We start from the raw sequence: 18,860 nt of genomic DNA, 5'->3' as shown, positions 1-18,860 counted from the left end.
CATTTCCCGCGATCCAGCGGTGTGCTCATCCCAGCTGGTTTCACCTGCTGTCGTCTTTCCTCTGTACTGCCATCTTAACTATGGGCACCCGGTTGTGGCAGCTTGCGGCTTCACAGCTGGGTGCCCGCTGCGCATCGTGAATGGTCAAGCAGTCCTCTAGAACCTGTCGTGTCCCAGAAGACTTTAGGGGGAAGGGAGGGAGGAGCAATTTTTCTTCCGATTACCTAGGTGGTTGGAGCAGAAGTGAGAGTGGGTACCTGACCAAATTGAGGCAGAGTCCTTAAAGCAAAATTTCTCCTTTTGGGTGGAGCTCTGCTTTCATTTTAAACTCCAGATAACTTAAAAAACATCCCTTGCTGTTCGGCTGAGACTGCAAGCTTTAACGTCTCATTTATTCTAGGGAAGAAGAGAAATTATTTTACTTATCTGATCCTCCACTCACCTGCCAAATGGTGCTCCTCCATGCGCCAGCGGTGGACTGTCCCTCAGCATCATCTTGTAATGTTGCAATGTACACTCTTTCTTCTTGTTACAGAAAGTTACATTTTGATTGTCAATGCATTCTGATGCATATGTTGACTGCAAGTTCTGATGTGGTTGGTTCAGATGGTGACTCCTCCATTGGAGAGCACCTCTGGTTGTGGGTGAAGTTATGTTTGCTGTTCCCACCCCTCGTTATGACACTGCTTGGGGACATCCCTACATTCAAGATTACTGGAGCTGTGTCTGTCAATATACGAAAGAAAATAGGATTTTTGTACTCACCGTAAAATCCTTTTCTCTGAAGTTCATTGACGGACACAGTACCCTCCCCTCCTATTAGTTTACATTATACTGCTTGTTGACGTACTGAGCTGCAGGAAGCGGGCTGCAGGGTTATTACCAGAGGGACCACCCTCTGGACGGACCTGTGCAGTTCTGTTGTTTTTCACATGTATTACATGTTCTGCCTAGTCCTCTCCTGAAGGTCTTGTAATAACTCCAAAAGAAAAAAACAAAAAAGAAATTGATGCTAATACACCCTAAAGAGTTAAATTGCCAACATTTATTAAGCTATCAATAGCAAAGATAAATAACAACCATATAAAAATCCCTAAATCCCCAATACTGGCTCCATACATAAAAATCCCTCTACCACCATCCCTATATAGATGTAACCCATTCCCCAATAAACCATATCTGTATAAAATGTTAGAAATAAACCACCCTCACAAAGGAGAGGAGGAATACATGATACAGTGGATGATTACCACCCTCTCCTAATATTTGACACCCCCAGTCGAACACCTATATAAACCCCCACAATCCACCTATAATGCGAGGAGAATCTGTACAATTTCAGAGGGCAGCAGCGTAGCTCCAAACCATGGATATCAATTAACTCTATTGCCTCCAAAATGACCTGGGAAATAGTAATATAAAGTCAAACAGTCAGTCGTCCGTCAAGAGATATCTCCGGCTGGAAAAGAGACAGTTTGTTCTATAGAACAGGCAAAAAATGCTATATAGAATGTTCTTTTTCTCTTGATAGTCCTCTGTTGTAAGGTGAAAGACTTCTTGTATGTATTACCAACATAAATTTCTTTTAGTGCAATCAGACTGAATGAAATTGAAAAACAGGCACTGCATGGTTATACTGACTCATCACGATTTTTGCCATAGTAGGGACAATGACTGCTGCTCTCATCCTGGTAACCATATGCCAAGGTTCCCACAACTTGTAGGTATATCCTCTAAGCAATATTCAAACAGACAAATTATTCTTGGTGGTCTTCTTTCACCTCTATAACACTACCAACTGTCGACCATCCTGGTACCCTATCCTCCTCTTCTGCAACTACTGGAAACCCCCCCCCCCCCCCCCCCAACCTGCAGCTCTATATTCTTTTTGAGCTCTATTTGTGTAACTTACCAACCTACAACTCAACTCAGCAGCTCCCACATCACCCTTTTCCTCACCTCACCAGCTTCTAACCTCAATGGGAGTCTTCTTTCCACTTAAATGATGTATGAACTGGTACTACTCCAAGGCAAACCCCCACCCTCACATCTTCACCATCTCTATGGCAGCCAATAATACTCAGTCAGCACAACTATGTTACCTTATTGCAAAACAACTCGCGTGCTCCTCTTCAGTCATGTGATCCATCCATAGTCTCCAAGTTATAGTCCATTGCAAATGTTAGCTACTCAGCATTTGATTAATTGTGTCATTATAAGTCCCCTCTGGGTCACAGACCTGGTCCACTGCTTCCTTCCCAGGAGATATGACATTAGAGCCCCTTCCCGATTGCCTCCCCTTTCCCCCTCCTGGTTGGAGCCGAGGAGAGGTGACGCATAAAGGTTTGGAATAATTTCCGTCCACTCCTTTTTCCTTCAACTTAGTTCCTTCAACTTCTATTTCTGAACCCGACCTGAACTTTCGCATGCGCGCATGAAACATTTAGCTTATTAGTCATCAGACTACCAAATCTTCAATGTATACCTCAATATCATCTTTTCCTGCACTATAACATAATCCTGTTCATGTTGGAAAATCAAATAAAGCATTTACCAAAAAAAAAAAAAAAAAGTGGACAAAGTCAACTACTTCTATAGTATGTACGTACCTTTTCACATGAATGCTTTAGTAGTCCAGCTTTGATGGCAACCATGACTCCCTCCGTAGATACAGTGGAGTGGTTGTAGTCACCCAAGGACAGAAAGTGATTCACACGCATTATTATAAAAAATTTTTTTAAAAAGACAAAACGAGTGAAGCCACCACATCCGAAAACTGGTAAGCTGAAGTATATAAGGCTTCAAGCAACAAGTGAGCGTAGTCTTTGAAACTACATAAAATTTGCATTCTTGTCAGTGTGTGATGGTATAGAACATGGTTCTACTCCAATCCAAAGTTGTGCTTTTTTAATATCGAATACAGTGTGGCAGACATGCAGGGTAGACTAATCAGTCTAAAATTTTGGCATAGGTCACCCAGTCCAAAAGCCGATCAAGAATTATCCAGTGTTTAATATACTTTAATTGTCACACACATAATTATAATTTTTAATGTTATTAAAAATTGCATTTTCCTTATCGTACATCACGGGACACAGAGCACCATAGTAATAACTATATGGTTATAGGCCACCTTTGGGTGAATGGACACTGGTATAACCAAAAAGGAAACAGGAAGTGCCCCTCCCTATATAACCCCTCCCATACCAGGAGTATCTCAGTTTTTCGTCAGTGTCTAAGGTGTTGGTCACGGTTGATGAAGTGCTAAGAGAGCTTGCTAAATAATGCCTGACGGGATCAAGGGGCTGTGCAAACGGATTCATCGTAAGTGCTTGAAAGCCAAATGGATGGTACCCGGGCCTCGTACAAGAAGAAACAAGGTTTTTGTCTGTAATGCTTCTCTTTTGAGAGCTGGACCCTGGGACCCGGCACCTTGGTCTTGTTAATACAGCCAAAGAGTTTTCCAGCAGTGGTGCTGTACAGGTCTAAGGGAGTGGACCCATGAAAGGGGACCCGGTCCTTGAAGGTCTGGCATGACACGGCCCGCCATGATGGGTGAAGGCTGGATCTGTCTGTGATAATTTCCAGCAGTCTTGCGGCTGAGGATCAGTTAAGTCAGAAAGACAGGAAATGTGTGTGTATGTACGTATGTATGTGTGTGTGTTTATGTATATGTGTGTATATGTATGTATGTATATATATCGTACATCACGGGACACAGAGCACTATTCATGACTATCTTGGTTATAGCAAGAAGGTCCCTCCCATATAACTTCTCCCATACGGGAATTACCTCAGTTTTTTTGCCAGTGTCTTGAAGGTCATGGCTGTTAAAGCGCTTTTAAATTCTTCAATGATGTCCCAGTGAGGATGTTGTAATCGGATCCATTCGGATGGCTCAAGAAAGCTAAAGTGGATGGTACCCGAGCCTCGGTTCAAGAACAAGGTTTTGCTTGTAACGTGTCCTTTTATGGCGCTGGACCCTTGTATATTGGTATTCTGGTTGAAAACATGCCCAAGATAACCAATAAGGGTGCCTTACAGGTCGAAGGGTGTGGACCCCAAAGATTGGGGGACCCGGTCCTTGAAGGTCCACAGAGACACTACCCGCCATGATGGTGGAAGATTGGACCTGATTTTTCAGGCCCTGCAGCGTGGAGCAGTGATTATTCCCTCTGGGATGGCTATTGTTTGTTCCTCTCTGTTACTGAGTGCCCTCTCTCTTAGGGGTAAGGCGTCAGACTGTGTCCAGCTGCTTACACTTATAGCAGTATAGCCGCGTGTGCGCACGCGCACCGCAAGGATTCCTGTGGCATGAGCGTGTGCCACGTGGTACTGGCTCGTTTCCATGCACGCATGCACCATGTCTTGGTGACGGCACGTGCGCAGTAGGATGCGTGCCATGTGTGTTCCCAGGCGTTCGTGCGGCAGTTCACGTGGGGCACGCATGGGTGCGCGAGTAGCGTTTCTATTGAACGGCAGACATAAGCTGGAGTTTCCTGGCGTGCGCTGTGGAGACACAGAGCTGTACTTGGGCAGGTACTGCTTTAAAGGAGGTACTCTTATAACTGTATTTGCCTTGCTCCCTGTTCCTCATTTTCTGGAAGACATTGCTTACAAAAATAAGGAAGAAAGTACTCTCTCTGAGCCACCAGCTGTAATCCAGTATAAAGCGGCTAATCACAGCTTTTAAAACACTCCCCGCCAACCTTACGCAACTGTGTCCAAAACCTCCAGACTCAAGTACAGTGGAGCACGTCCGGAAGGTGAAAAGAGTGGAGAGACCTATTCGGCTGTGCATGAGGTTACTGGGTAAGATGGTATCGTCTGCCAATGCAATTCCTTATGCTCAGTTCTACTCCAGAGTGTTCCAGAACAATATTCTGAGAGCCTGGGACAAGACTGTTCGAACCTTGGATCATCTTATGGCTCTGTCTCCACAGGTACAACGGGGCCTATTTTGGTGGTCAAAACCCAGCAACTTGAAAAGCGGAAAATCCTTTCCAACGGTAGCCTGGAAGGTGGTGACTATGGATGTCAGTCGTCTGGGCTGGGGAGCAATCCTGGAGGAAACGTCTGTCCAGGGAGTATGGTTCCAAGCAGAAAAAAACGTTGCTCATCAATCTATTGGAAATTCAGGCAGCCCGGCTAGCTCTGCGTTTCTGGACATCCAGATTGCGGGGCCTTCCGGTCCGGGTCCAGTCCGACAACTCCACAGTGGTGGCGTATATCAAACGCCAAGGGGGAACCAAGAGCCAGACAGCCCAGAAAGAAGTGGATCACATATTGACTTGGGCAGAGAGGCATGTGCCGTTCCTCTTGGCAGCGTTCATACCGGGTGTGGACAATTGGCAGGCAGACTTTCTAAGTCACCAAAAGTTATTTACAGGGGTATGGTCCTTTCATCCCAAAGTTTTTCTCCAGATCTGTCAACACTGGGGGACCCCAGATGTGGATCTTCTGGCGTCCAGGTTCAATGCCAAGCTGGACAGGTTCGTGTCCAGAACCAATGATCCGCTTGCTGTCGGGATGGACGCATTGGGGGTTCTTGGTACTGGTATTCTCTGTTGTATGCCTTCCCTCTAATTCAAATTCAGGCGCACCTGCTACGCAGGATACAGGAGGAACGAAAGTTGGTGATCCTGGTGGCCCCAGCCTGGCCCAGGAGGTCTTGTTACACAGAGATTGTGAGGTTTGCAGTGGGGGACCCATTGTTCCTTTCATTCTGTCCGGACCTGTTGTCTCAAGGACCCATATTCCATCCTTCTTTACGGTTGCTGAATTTGATGGCATGGCTATTGAGGCCAGAATACTGAAAAACCGTGGTGTTAAGGGTTCAGTCTTGTCTACTCTGATAAATGCTAGGGAGCCAGTCTCTAGAGCTATTTACTATAGAGTCTGGAGATCATACATTTCCTGGTGCGAAGGGAAAGGATGACACCCTCGTAAGCATGCGATTGGGAGGATCCTTGCTTTTCTTCAAGCAGGAGTAGACTTAAAACTGGCTTTGTGCACAATTAAAGGACAAATTTTGCCCTTATCGGTTTTTTTTTCCAGACACCGACTGCATCCCGTTCTCTGGGGCGAGCCTTTGTCAAGGGAGTAACGCACCTGAGGCCGCCGGTTAAACTGCCCTTATACCCTTGGGACCTGAACTTGGTGGTGTCGGCCCTTTAGAGTCAACCATTTGAGCCTATTAGGCATATTCCTTTGATCCTATTGACTAGGAAATTGGTCTTTTTGGTGGCCATAACCTAAGCCAGAAGGGTGTCCGAGCTGGCCACCCTTTCTTGCAAGGAACCTTACTTGATTCTACATCAGGACAAGGCGGTCATGCGCCCTCGTCAGGATTTTTTGCCTAAAGTGGTTTCCAATTTTCATTTAAATCAAGATATGCCTTCCTTCTTTCCAAACCCTAAGTCTAGGAAAGAAAGGTTACTTCACTCGCTTGATGTGGTGAGGGCAATCAGAGTTTACTTAAGTATGTCAGCTCCGTTCCAGAAGACTGACTCCCCTTTTGTTCTGCCGGAGGGTCCTAAAAAAGGACAGGCAGCTACGAGATCAACTATCTCGAGGTGGATTCGCCAGGGTATTCAGGTGTATGGGTTGAAGGTTTCCATCTTGGGATTTAAAGGCACATTCCACTAGCGGGGTTAGTGCATCATGGGCAGTGCGCCAACAAGTGTCTATGGCTCAGGTTTGCAAAGCAGCCACTTGGTCTTCGGTTCATACGTTCACCAGGTTTTACCAGGTGGATGTTAGATCTCAAAACAGCGTGTTGCAGGGAGCCCTATAAGGCTGGGGGCCCGTCGGGGCTTGTATAGGCTGTGTCTCCCTCCCCTTAGGTGCATTGCTTTAGGACATCCCAGATAGTCATAAATAGTGCTCTGTGTCCTGTGATGTATGATAAAGAAAAATGTTTTTTTTAAAACAGCTTTCCTGTAAAATCCTTTTCTTGAAGTACATCACAGGTGTTCTTGCCTCAGGCAAAAGGTCAATGCTCTAAAAGAGCTGATCCAGACAGTCAAGGCAAAGAAGGGTCCTTCCATTCACCTTTGCATGAGATTACTAAGGAAGATGGTAGCTCCTTTCAAAGCAGTTCCCTATGCCCAGTTCCATTCAAGACCGTTACAACACAGTATTCTGTCTGCTTGGAACAGATTCAAGCCTTGGATCATCCAATGAATCTGGCGCCAAAAGTATGCCAGAGTCTCAACTGTTGGTTGATAACCAGGAATTTACAGAAGGGGAAATCCTTCATTCTAGTTTCCTGGAAAGTAGTAACTACGGTTGCCAGCCTATGGGACTGGGGAGCAGTTCTAGAAGAGACCACGGTTCAAGGGAAGTCCGAGAAGACCCTGCCCATCAATATCCTAGAGATTCAGGCAGTACATCTGGCTCTAATAGCCTGGTCGTCCAGTTTGTGGAATGCTCCTGTCAGGATACAATCCGACAATGCCACAGCATTGGCCTATATCTATCACCAAGGAGGTACCAGAAGCCATGCAGCCCAAAGGGAGGGGGACCATATTCTGTCTTGGGCAGAGAAACCTGTTCCTTTCCTATCTGCAGTCTACATTCCAGGAGTGGAAGACACTGCTCCTTTCACAAATTATATGGGGATTCACCTTATTTGGACTTTACTGTTTGGCTATAGTTACGTGGTGACCTCTGGCCAGTCTAAACGTCTGCTACCAACAGCCAGTTTGTGATTATTCAAGGCACAGTGCTGTGCCTTGAACTTCAGTGTTCCTTCCTTGCAGCGCAGTATGTTGGAATCCAGACACATGGATTGCAGTTTTGCTGTAATGGTCTCTTCAACTCACGGTCCTCTAAGCTATTCCGATGCTGCCTGTGCCCACTCAAGGGCCGGACGCTAATAGCCTGGAATGTTGTCGTCTGAGGCATGTGTGAGCTTGGCTCCCCTCTTCTGATCGCTCTCCCCATTCAGTGTCGGCTGTTCCGGGAATATTTCCGCTGCAGGTGCCAAGCCGCCAATCCCGTGATGTGTCCCGATGAGCGCCCCATTACCACATCTCCTTAGTGCTGCCCCGGGACTCTTTTTGCTCCAGCCTGTCCCTCTTGTGCACCCTGTGTGAATACAGCAGAGGGGGCAGGGCATGATGGAGATTATGAGAGCATTGAGAGAGGCACATCAGCTGTTGCGCTAACCTCCCGGCCAGTGGGGGACACCACAGAGAAGCTGGATTGCACTGGCGGGGACTCCTAAGCAATACTGCCCGACCAGTGCTGGGGAGAGTCCTCAGGAGAGATGGGATGGACGATGAGGCCATAGAGAGGTAAGGAGGTGGATGAATCCCTCCAATCTACATCGAGCTGTGTGTGTATTTGTGGGGGGGGGGGGGGTGGCTTTGAGGTGTGAGTAGTGCAGGAAGTGGGAGTCAGGTAGGTCAGTGTATGTGGTCAGGTAAATCACATGTATTACATGGGCAGGGCAAAGGGAGTGGAGTCAGGGGTGGCAAAATGAAGTTTTGCTTAACGTGTTGAAAAACCTTGCACCAGCCCTATGTGTGTGTGTGTGTGTGTATATGTGTGTGTATATATATATATATATATATATATAGTATATAATTACACTGCTCAAAAAAATTAAAGGAGCACTTTTTAATCAGAGTATAGCATCAAGACTCCCGGGATACTTATATGGTTAGTTAAGTATCAATCAGAGGGGGTTAAAGCAATCAGGATGACTGGGTGTTGGGACTTTGAATGAAGCAGGCAGGTGTAAAACATTTAAATTTATTGGAAAATCAATGGTAAGTTGCATGAGGGTAATCATGAGTACACCAAGAAGACCAATATATTCCATTTAATGGATAAACATACAGCAATAACAATTGACCACTAAAAATACAAATCACATATTACAAGTGATCATTAAGTAAGTAAAACATATAGTTGGCATAAAACATGGCATATAGTAGCTCTATGCATTTCGTGGATTCATCCACTCTTCAGGCGCATGCACGTGGAAAACTGAATGATGTAGTATAATAACAATATCTGTAAGGTCTGACCCTGTCACGGAAAGTAGAGATTAAAATAAAGTAATTAGAAGTAATATTGGCTAGGATAAACCCCCCCCCCCCCCCCCCAAAACCACTCTCAAAAGTACTTACATTATCTGTATGTATGGAGTAGCAATGTGCCAAAATGAATCAGAATAACCCCATATGGGTATCACTGATGGGAGCTGAGGTGGTTAAGGCAGACCAGGACTGGACAAAGATGGTTTCCAAGAAAGGAAATTCCAAAAATGAATAATGGTCAACAGTGACCATATGTGCTAAAAGTAAAAGAAGGATTGTAAAATAAGTTGGAGGATCATATTATGTGGTACAATAGGTCATCTGTCCTAAACTTGGTAAAGGATAGGATAATGAGATGCTAATGAGTGTATAGGTAAGGTTAACTTAGCGAGAGTAGAAAGTTAGAATGATTGGAAAGGTGAAACACATAGAATATATAAATCTTATGGAACAAAAAAAAAGAATATATAAAAAAAAAAATTAAGAAACCATATCAACCAAAGGGGTTAGATGAAATAAAATAGAAGTGCAGCATAAATCAAATGGTGAAAAAGCAAGTTCAAATTACCTAATAGACACTTCAGTGTTGAGTGATCCACAAAGGTGTGTGCAGATAAAGGGCTGGAACCACCATGTGAGTCAATCTGCCCCAGAAGACTTATAAGGGCTAGTCTGCCACACCCACCGACGTCACGTGAGAGCATGCACTAAGGAGGATAGGCAGCTGCAGTCGGGCGGAACCTCCCCCAAGCAAAACAGTGCCAAATTATTCCTCCACCTGGCTGCTAGATGTAAAAAGTGATGGAAAGCGGCGGCGCCAAAAACATGGCGCAGCGGTTCCATCAAATAAAGCGTGACGTCGATGCTAGTGCAGGGCAGACTAGCCCTTATAAGTCTTCTGGGGCAGATTGACTCACATGGTGGTTCCAGCCCTTTATCTGCACACCTTTGTGGATCACTCAACACTGAAGTGTCTATTAGGTATTTTGAACTTGCTTTGTCACCATTTGATTTATGCTGCACTTCTATTTTATTTCATCTAACCCCTTTGGTTGATATGGTTTCTTTAAAAACATTTTTTTTTATATTCTATGTATTTCACCTTTCCAATCATTCTAACTTTCTACTCTCACTAAGTTAACCTTACCTTTACGCTCATTAGCATCTCATTATCCTATCCTTTACCAAGTTTAGGACAGATGACCTATTGTACCACATAATATGATCCTCCAACTTATTTTACAATCCTTCTTTTACTTTTAGCACATATGGTCACTGTTGACCATTATTCATTTTTGGAATTTCCTTTCTTGGAAACCATCTTTGTCCAGTCCTGGTCTGCCTTAACCACCTCAGCTCCCATCAGTGATACCCATATGGGGTTATTCTGATTCATTTTGGCACATTGCTACTGCATAGATACAGATAATGTAAGTACTTTTGAGAGTGGTTTTGGGGGGGTTTGTCCTAGCCAATATTACTTCTAATTACTTTATTTTAATCTCTACTTTCCATGACGGGGTCAGACCTTACAGATATTGTTATTATACTACATCATTCAGTTTTCCACGTGCATGCTCCTGAACTGGATGAATCCACGAAATGCATAGAGCTACTATATGCCATGTTTTATGCCAACTATATGTTTTACTTACTTAATGATCACTTGTAATATGTGATTTGTATTTTTAGTGGTCAATTGTTATTGCCGTATGTTTATCCATTGAATGGAATATATTGGTCTTCTTGGTGTACTCATGAATACCCTCATGCAACTTACCATTGATTTTCCAATAAATTTAAATGTTTTACACCTGCCTGCTTCATTCAAAGTCCCAACCCCCAGTCATCCTGATTGCTTTATTCAAATAGGGATGGAGGCAACTGACCTTACCCGGTCACCGCCTCATTTAAAGTCCCAACGTTCTCTTTTTCTTCTAATCAGAGGGGTTTGTTAATCAGTTTCTGCTGCCTTAAAGCGGGAGTCCACCGGGACTCCACGTTTTTTTTTTTTTTTTTTAAAAGCCAGCAGCTACAAATACTGCAGCTGCTGATTTTTAAAATAGTGACACTTACCTGTCCAGCGCGCCCGCGATGTCGGCACCCGAAGCCGATCTCTAGATCGACACTCGAGTGCTGCCGCCGCCATCTTGGGTATGGGAATCAGGAAATGGAGCCTTTCGGCTTCATTTCCCGGTTCCCTACTGTGCATGCGCGAGCCGCGCTGCGCAATGAGGACGGTCCCCGCTGTCTCTGGGATCTGTGTGTTTCCCAGCAGGCAGCGGGGCACTTGCGGGAAGGGGCGGGCACTTGCGGAAAGGGGCGTAAGTTACGCCCCTTTCCGCAGAGAGCTATCCCGGAAGTGGGTGCAGTTACCTGGATTATCCAGGTAACTGCACCCCCCTCCCCCCTGAAAGGTGCCGATTGTGGCACCGGAGGGGGGGGAGGGTTCCGATGAGCGGAAGGTCAACTTTAGGGTGGACCTCCGCTTTAATGAAATTAACAGGTGCACTAGATAGGCAACAATGAGATGGCCTCCAAAACCGGAATGGTTTTACAGGTGGAGGTTACTGACATTTTGTTTTTTCCCTACTCCTCTTTTCTAACTGTTTTTCACTAGTTTTGCATTTGGCTAGGGTCAGTGTCACTACAGGCTAGACAATGGCACCCTGACTGTCATAAGGTATTGAGATTTATCAAAACCATATAATATGCGGTCAAACCTTAAGAGTGAGTTTGTTTGCTATCAGGCAGGACCTTGCACTACATGGTTTTGGTAAATCTGAAGAGAAAAATCTGCAGAAAATGTAATGGTCTGTATGGGGCTTAAGTCTGAGTGCTTCTTGATACTTTTTGTAAAGTTTGCTAGGCTGCCACCCTGTCTTCTGTTTGGTTTCTAAATTTTTCGCTCAGAAGCAGAAGTGTGAACCAGGCTAGTCACCATTTTTATTTTATATATTTTTTTTCCATGCGTTCAAATTTCCCTGCATACATCGGTAGAGTCCAATTGTCTGAATTCTGCGTCCCCAATGATTTCCCAGAAAATTGATTTTTTAGAAGCACAAAAGTTCAATTTTTGGTTTGTAGCCATCCATAATTTCTAATGCTGCATTTTGTCTGCTGACTGCAATACAGTAAACTTGTGGTCTGAATTTCCTAGCATTCATATACTGTATGCCTACTACTGTTATTATGCATAATTGTACTTTTTTTTTTCAAATCAAAAATATATAGTAAAACATCTTGCACGTTAGACCTTAAAGTCCTATAGACACTTAGGATAAGAGGCTTTGCCCTGTGCTTACCGTAAGACAACACGGCAGATATTTTTCTACAGTAATTTGTGGATTTCAGTAAACACATAATGAAGTCTAAAATTGTGCAGTGAATATTAAATGACCACTGAAGGCAGTTCAAAAGGACATGGTTTTTATACATATAGCCTTATCTCTCTTCTTTTTTTTTTTTTTTCTTTCTTTAAAGTCAATTTATGCCGATGTCCAGTTCAGTTGAGTGCATGAATATAAATGGGACAACTCTAAGAAATCTGGAAATCTTACAAAATCAAGTAAGTTTCTGATCACATCTTTTAATTTCCTTCTTTTTCAGCTGTTGCCTAGCAACCAACGCTGGGGTTGCATTCACTGCATTCTTTCCAGAACAATTGCAATGAACTGACAGGGATAGTCACTTAATTCTTACTTTTCTAACATAGAACACTTAACTACATATTTAAAAAACTTTGTGTCACTCTTTTAGTTAGCAGATAATTGTGAGATAAATAAAAAGTGTTATTTTATGTTAATTTAGATGAACTTTTTAGTGAATAAAATAGAGACAAATTGCTAGTGCCAGCAATGGGAGCAGTATAGCAACTGAATCCTGATCAGGGGATTCATTCCCTAATCTAAACAAAACCCAAAGAAAAAAGTTTTGGCTGGACATACTGTTTGAGCGCTGCTAAAAGGAGCGGCGCTCTACAGCTAACAGCCGGTGCTTTCAGTGTGAAGCCTAAAGCAACCACCTGCAGCTTAAATATACATGTAAAATACCTCATATATGTGCTCAAATAAAATCCTCTCAAAATCGCATTGCTGAGGTGTTAAATGCATCCTTCCTCTCCTCTAAACCAAAAGTGAGGGCAAATCTGACTATTGACATTTGTCACCAAAAGGAAATAGAGGGAATAATCTCCCAGTGTAGGGAAAACTTTTCCAGTGTCAGCTGTGGAGGAAGGAGGGACCGACTAGTGTTCCATGTTAAATATAGTAAAAAGTACTAGATAATAGCAGAATGTGGTATTTTTCTCCTTGTTGTGAATATCTGAGTCCCTCAGAAAGACTTGGTAACTTCTGTATTAAAGTATTATGGTTTTCCAGTAAACATGTTATTTTGCTAGTTACTTTCCAAGCTTCCCAAATTACCTTGGTTCAGGAGGATGTAGATTTCATAAAAATGTCCTTTTGCTAAGCAACTGATGCATCCATGTCAGTGTTGTGTTCAAGGCCACCTTGATGGCTCTGTTAGTTTCTTTATTATTAAAACCTTGTATGAGTGTGAGGTTATAGTATTCTCTCCCTGATTTAATCTGTATCCTTCATGTAATTACTTAGCTGATAAGCCAGGTGTGAATTTTCTCCATTTCTAACAATGCCTATCGATGCATGGGTATAAAAACTGCAGAATAAGCACCCTTACATTTAACAATCAAAAGAAAATGGCACACAGGTTGTTAATTGTATATGCATGCAGTGTATCCTCCCTAAAAGTGCAGTAGAGAAAATTTAAGTCTGGAGGCACTGCTCTGTCAATAAACCTCAATTAGTATACAATCTAGGTGGCATACAGTATGTAGATTATTTTTTAGGCAAACTGGAAGTACAGATGGCTGCAACAGGGAAAGCCTGGTTAAAATATGAACACGTGTTGCAGAAGAATGATGGTAGAAATAACTGTTGGGTAAAAAATACAATTCTCAAGATACATTTTCAAATAAAATATATTTCTTTATCGTACATCACGGAACACAGAGCCATAGTAGTTACTATGTTGGTTATAGGCCACCTTCAGGTGATGGACACTGGCACACTAAGACAGGAAGTCCGTTCTCTATATAACCCCTCCCACTACTGGAAGTACCTAATTTTTTTCACCAGTGTCTTAGGTGTTGGTCATGAGTAAAGATGTGCTATGCCGAGCTCCTCTGGATTATTCCTTGCTGGGGAAGACTATGCAACTGGATCCATTTAAAGGGTCTTAGGCAGAATTGAATGGTACCCGGGCCTCATAGCGGAATAAACGAGGTTTAGTCTGTAACGCTTCTCTTTTTAGAGAGCTGGACCCTGGAACCCAGTGCTTTGGTTGGTTCAGCCATAAAGTTTTCCTGGTGCTGTGCTTTACGGGTCCAGGAGTGTGGATCCCGATTAAAAAGGAGCCCCCGTTCCTGAAAGTTTTTTAAATGGAACCCACCATAAGGGGTTAAGATTGGGTCTGTTGGTTTTACCACAGAATCCCTGCAGCAGTAAAGGTAGGTGGAGATTTCTAAGGAATTTTTAATTTTCTTATGAATTATCTCCTTTAAAAGTAAATGTTGTCATGCCTAAAAGTCACCACTGGGGGCTGTATGGAGCATGTACCTTGTCATGCTTTCCTCAGATCACGCTGTCTCAGCAAAAGCTGCAGATCTCCCTCCGGCTAGCAGTCACAGGCATTCGGTAAGCTGTTGGGGGGGGGGGGGATTTTTTCCCCAAAACACCCCCCACTTGGATAGAAGTTAGCAACCCCCCCCCCCCCCCCTCCCTGGATAGAGCGGATGCTGCTCCATTCTCCACCTCCTCTGCACGGTGGTTTTTGTCACAGATCTCCTCCTGGCTGCAGACCCCCCCCCCCCCCATGCGCTTATCCCGTCAGATTGGAGGCCCGTGCTCACTTGGGAAACCGGTCTTTTGAAAGGAGGGGGGCACGGTGTAATATGGAGGTGGTGTGGCTTAGCACAGCATTGGCGTGCAGCAACGTCCAGCGTTGGAGTACACTTGAAAGGCAACATTTTGCTGGCTGCAGATGTCGGAAGGGACACAAGAGCAGAAAGGGGGCATGTAAGTGGTGACACAGGCATTCCATTGGCACATTTACTAAAGCACCAGGCTGAGCACTAATAGCAGTGGTAGTTGCTGGACTATGTGCTCAAGCAGTGGGTGCAGTTTCTTCTGGTAGTACCTCTACATTTTGTGCATCAGACTATGGTCAGAAAGGGAGGTAGAATCACCACAAAAAAGGCTCTAAAGGGACTCCTTCAAGCTCAAAAAAGCCTAAACTCATCTCTACAATGGCATCCTCTCCTGAGAGATCTGAGGTGGCTGGTCAGAGTGAGCCATCAGGGCTGTTAAATGTTGCAACTGTTTCCAACACTGCAGCCCTTGTCTTTATTACTGAAGAAGTTTATTTCCTCAGCTATGTAAGGTTTGGAGGAAAGCTTATCAGCTTTAATCGCATCCCAGTGTGGGACAAAAAGCAACAGGTCTCCCTCCATTATGCAGGACCCTGAAACTGAGGAACTAGGGTAGGGAGAAGATTAATTTCTCTCAGGGGACCATTAAGAGGCTGATGACTCCTCTTCTGAGGGGTTAAATGCGAAAGGATTAGCTTTGCAATCTGAAAGATTGATGGTACAATCTCTTACTGATCTGGTCCATTCCAAATTTATTCTACCCTTAACTGAGTCGGTTGATAAGCCTACTTCTTGTTTAGGTTTGCTAAAGCCTCCTCAAGCTGTGCATGCCTTTCCTGTCCGTTCATTGCTGAAAAAGCTTATGTATTGTGACTTGGATTGCCCAGATAAGCATTTTTTTCCTCCTAAAAAGTTTTCAACACTTTATCCTATGGAGGAAAAATTCACTAAGAAGTAGGAGATAGCAGCAATTGATGCTGCTATATCCTCTGTGAATAAAAGTTTGACTTGTCCGGTAGACAACGCTCAAATGCTTAGGGATCCAACGGATAAGAAGTTGGAATTCTTTTTAAAAAGCACTTTTTCTCTGGCAGGTTCATTGACTGTGCTGGCAGCAAATGGTGTATGTCAATCCTTGAAAGACCAGTTTAAACAGGTGCTCAAGGTTATTCCTAATCAGTAGGTCCATGATTTAGCCGAGCTACCAGGGGCCTTATGTTTTGCAATAGACGCTAAAAGAGATTCTATTCTCCAGGCCTTGCGCTTGGGCTATATAGAATCTTATGGTTAAAAAATTGGTCAGCCTAAGTGCCATGCAAAAAGCTCCTGGCTAGTTTTTCCTTTTCACGGTGAACGGCTGTTCGGGGATTATTTGGATAGATACATCCAAAAAATTTCTAGTGGAAAAGGTACCCTTTTGCCAGTTAGGAAGAGGAGTAAATGTATTTATTTTAAACAAGCTCCTTCTCCAGTTCCAGGGGCATCAGCCTCCACACAGTGACGACGGCCTCGGCCATTAAGTTCAAGAGGTAAACCTCAAGGTCAAACCCAGGAACAAAAGAAGTCCTGGGGGAGGAAACCTACCAGACAAAATACTAAAGCCTCCTTATGAAGGGGCGCTCCGCACAATCGAGTGGGGGGAAGACTTCTACAGTTCTCAAGGGTCTGGCAGGAAGAGTGTCGAGATAGATGGGTGACTTCCTCAATAACTCTAGGGTATAAACTAGAGTTCCAAAAGTTCCTGTCTCCTCATTTTCTCAGATCAAATGTTTCCAAGGAAGGAAAAAAGGGAAAAAAGTCTTTCAAGCATTAGACCATATTTCTCTCAAAAAGTGATCTCAGTGGTACCCATGGAAGAGCAGGGATTGGGGTTTTATTCAAACCTTTTCACTGTAACAAACCCAAATGGAGGTGTCAGACCCATTCTAGATCTCCAAAGATCTAAACCAGTTTCTGAATGTCTGCTATTTTCACATGGAGTCAATCCGATTAGTAGTCCCCATCCTACAAGGTGGAGAACTTCTGGCATCAATCAACATCAAGGATGCATATCTGCATGTGCCTATTTCCCTCGCTCACCACAAATATATCTACGTTTTGAGGTAGAAAATCTTCATTTTCGGGTTGTAGCTCTGCCTTTTCAGTCTAGCTATTGTACCTTAAGTGTTCACAAAGGTCCTGGCCCTCCTCTAGCCAGATTAAGGGCCCAAGGTATAACAATTATAGCTTACCTAGACGATCTGCTCTTGATAGACCAGTCGGTAGCCCGCTTAGACCAAAGTATGATCACCACAGTCAACTACCTGGAATACCTAGGTTGGGTTCTCAACCTAGAGAAATATTCCTTAAAATCATCAAGGAGATTAGAATACCTGGGTCTGGTCTTAGATACAGTCCACAAAAGGGTATTCTTTCTCCAGGTGAAGATCAGTGCCATAAAGGAACTGATTCAGATGGTCAAGGCAAAGAATCCTTCTATTCGACTTTGCATGAGGTTGTTGGGAAATATTGTGGCTTCATTTGAGGCCATGCCTTATGCTCAGTTTCATTCGAGGCTGCTACAAAATAGTATCCTATCGGCTTAGAACAAGAAGGTCCAAGCTCTAGATTTTCCAATGCGTCTGTCTCCAAAGGTGCATCGGAGCCTGAGTTGGTGGTTGATAATCAAGAATCTGCAGAAGGGAAAATCCTTCCCCCCCCAATTACCTGGAAGGTGGTAACAACAGATGCCAGCCTTTCAGGTTGGGGAGCAGTCAAGGAGAAGGAGACTGTCCAAGGGAAATGGTCCAGATCAGAAATTACTTTATCCGTCAACATTCTGGAGATTTTGGCAGTGCGCTTGGCCCTGAGGGCCTGGACGTTCAGGTTATGGAATTGTCCTGTCAGGATCCAATCCGACAATGCCACAGCAGGGGCCTATATCAATCACCAAGGGGGCACTAGAAGTCGTACGGCCCAGAGAGGTGAATCATATACTAATTTTGGCAGAAAACAATGTACCTTGCCTATCGGCAGTCTTCTTTTCAGGAATAGAAAATCGACAGGCAGACTATTTGAGTTGCCAGCAGTTGTTCCCAGGAGAATGGCACCTTCACCCCAATGTTTTCCTGACAATATGCCAAAGATGGGAGATCACAGACATAGATCTGTTTGCGTCCAGGTTCAACAAAAAGATCAACAACTTTGTGTCAAGAACAAGGGATCTGCTAGCGTGCAGAACAAATGTCTTGGTGTTCCAGCAGAATCAGTTCTCACTGATTTATGCATTCCCTTCCTATTCTGCTGCGTTCACAACTTCTTTGCAGGCTCAAGCAGGAAGGGAAGTCAGGGATTCTTGTGGCCCAGAAGATGCAGTGATCATAAGGATGGCGGTAGGGGACCCATGGACCCTACCACTACGTCCAGACCTTCTCTCACAGAGTCCGGTATTCCATCCTACCTTACAAATACTAAATTTAACGGTTTGGCTGTTGAGACCCATATTCTGAAGAAGTGTGGGTTATCAGGTTCAGTGGTACCTACCTTGATTAATGCAAGGAAGCTGGCCTCCAGATTCATATATTATAGAGTCTGGTAGGCATATGTCTCCTGGTGTGAATCCAGGAGTTTACACCCCAGGAAGAATGTCATAGGTAGAATCCTTGACTTTCTGCAGATGGGGTTAGAAATGAAGCTGGCCTTGAGTTTGAGTACTATCAAAGGCCAAGTCTCAGACTTATCGGTATTATTTCAATGAACACTTGCGTTGCATTCTTTGGTTCGTAGCTTTATTCAGGAGGTAACGCAGCTTAATCCTCCGGTTAGGTCACCCCTGAACCCTTGGGATTTGACTTTAGTTCTGTCGGTATTGCAGAAACAGCCTT

The 18,860-nt window shown here is 44.0% G+C and overlaps 1 protein-coding gene across 1 annotated transcript in view; it reads left to right on the top strand.

Moving 5' to 3' along the window:
* The window catches only part of MSH3 (mutS homolog 3), a 290,671-nt gene that overhangs the window by 111,272 nt on the left and 160,539 nt on the right, over positions 1–18,860 (top strand). Inside the window, exon 11 of the mRNA XM_077462464.1 lies at positions 12,534–12,618. Within this exon, the coding sequence (XP_077318590.1) occupies positions 12,534–12,618 (85 nt within the window). The remainder of the gene's footprint in view (positions 1–12,533; positions 12,619–18,860) is intronic.

This window comes from Lithobates pipiens, unplaced genomic scaffold (assembly GCF_037356315.1).
Source record: "Lithobates pipiens isolate NorthernLeopardFrog02 unplaced genomic scaffold, aLitPip1_a1.2 Scaffold_3, whole genome shotgun sequence".
NCBI lineage: Eukaryota > Metazoa > Chordata > Amphibia > Anura > Ranidae > Lithobates > Lithobates pipiens.
This window is presented reverse-complemented; position numbering and strand designations above follow the sequence as displayed.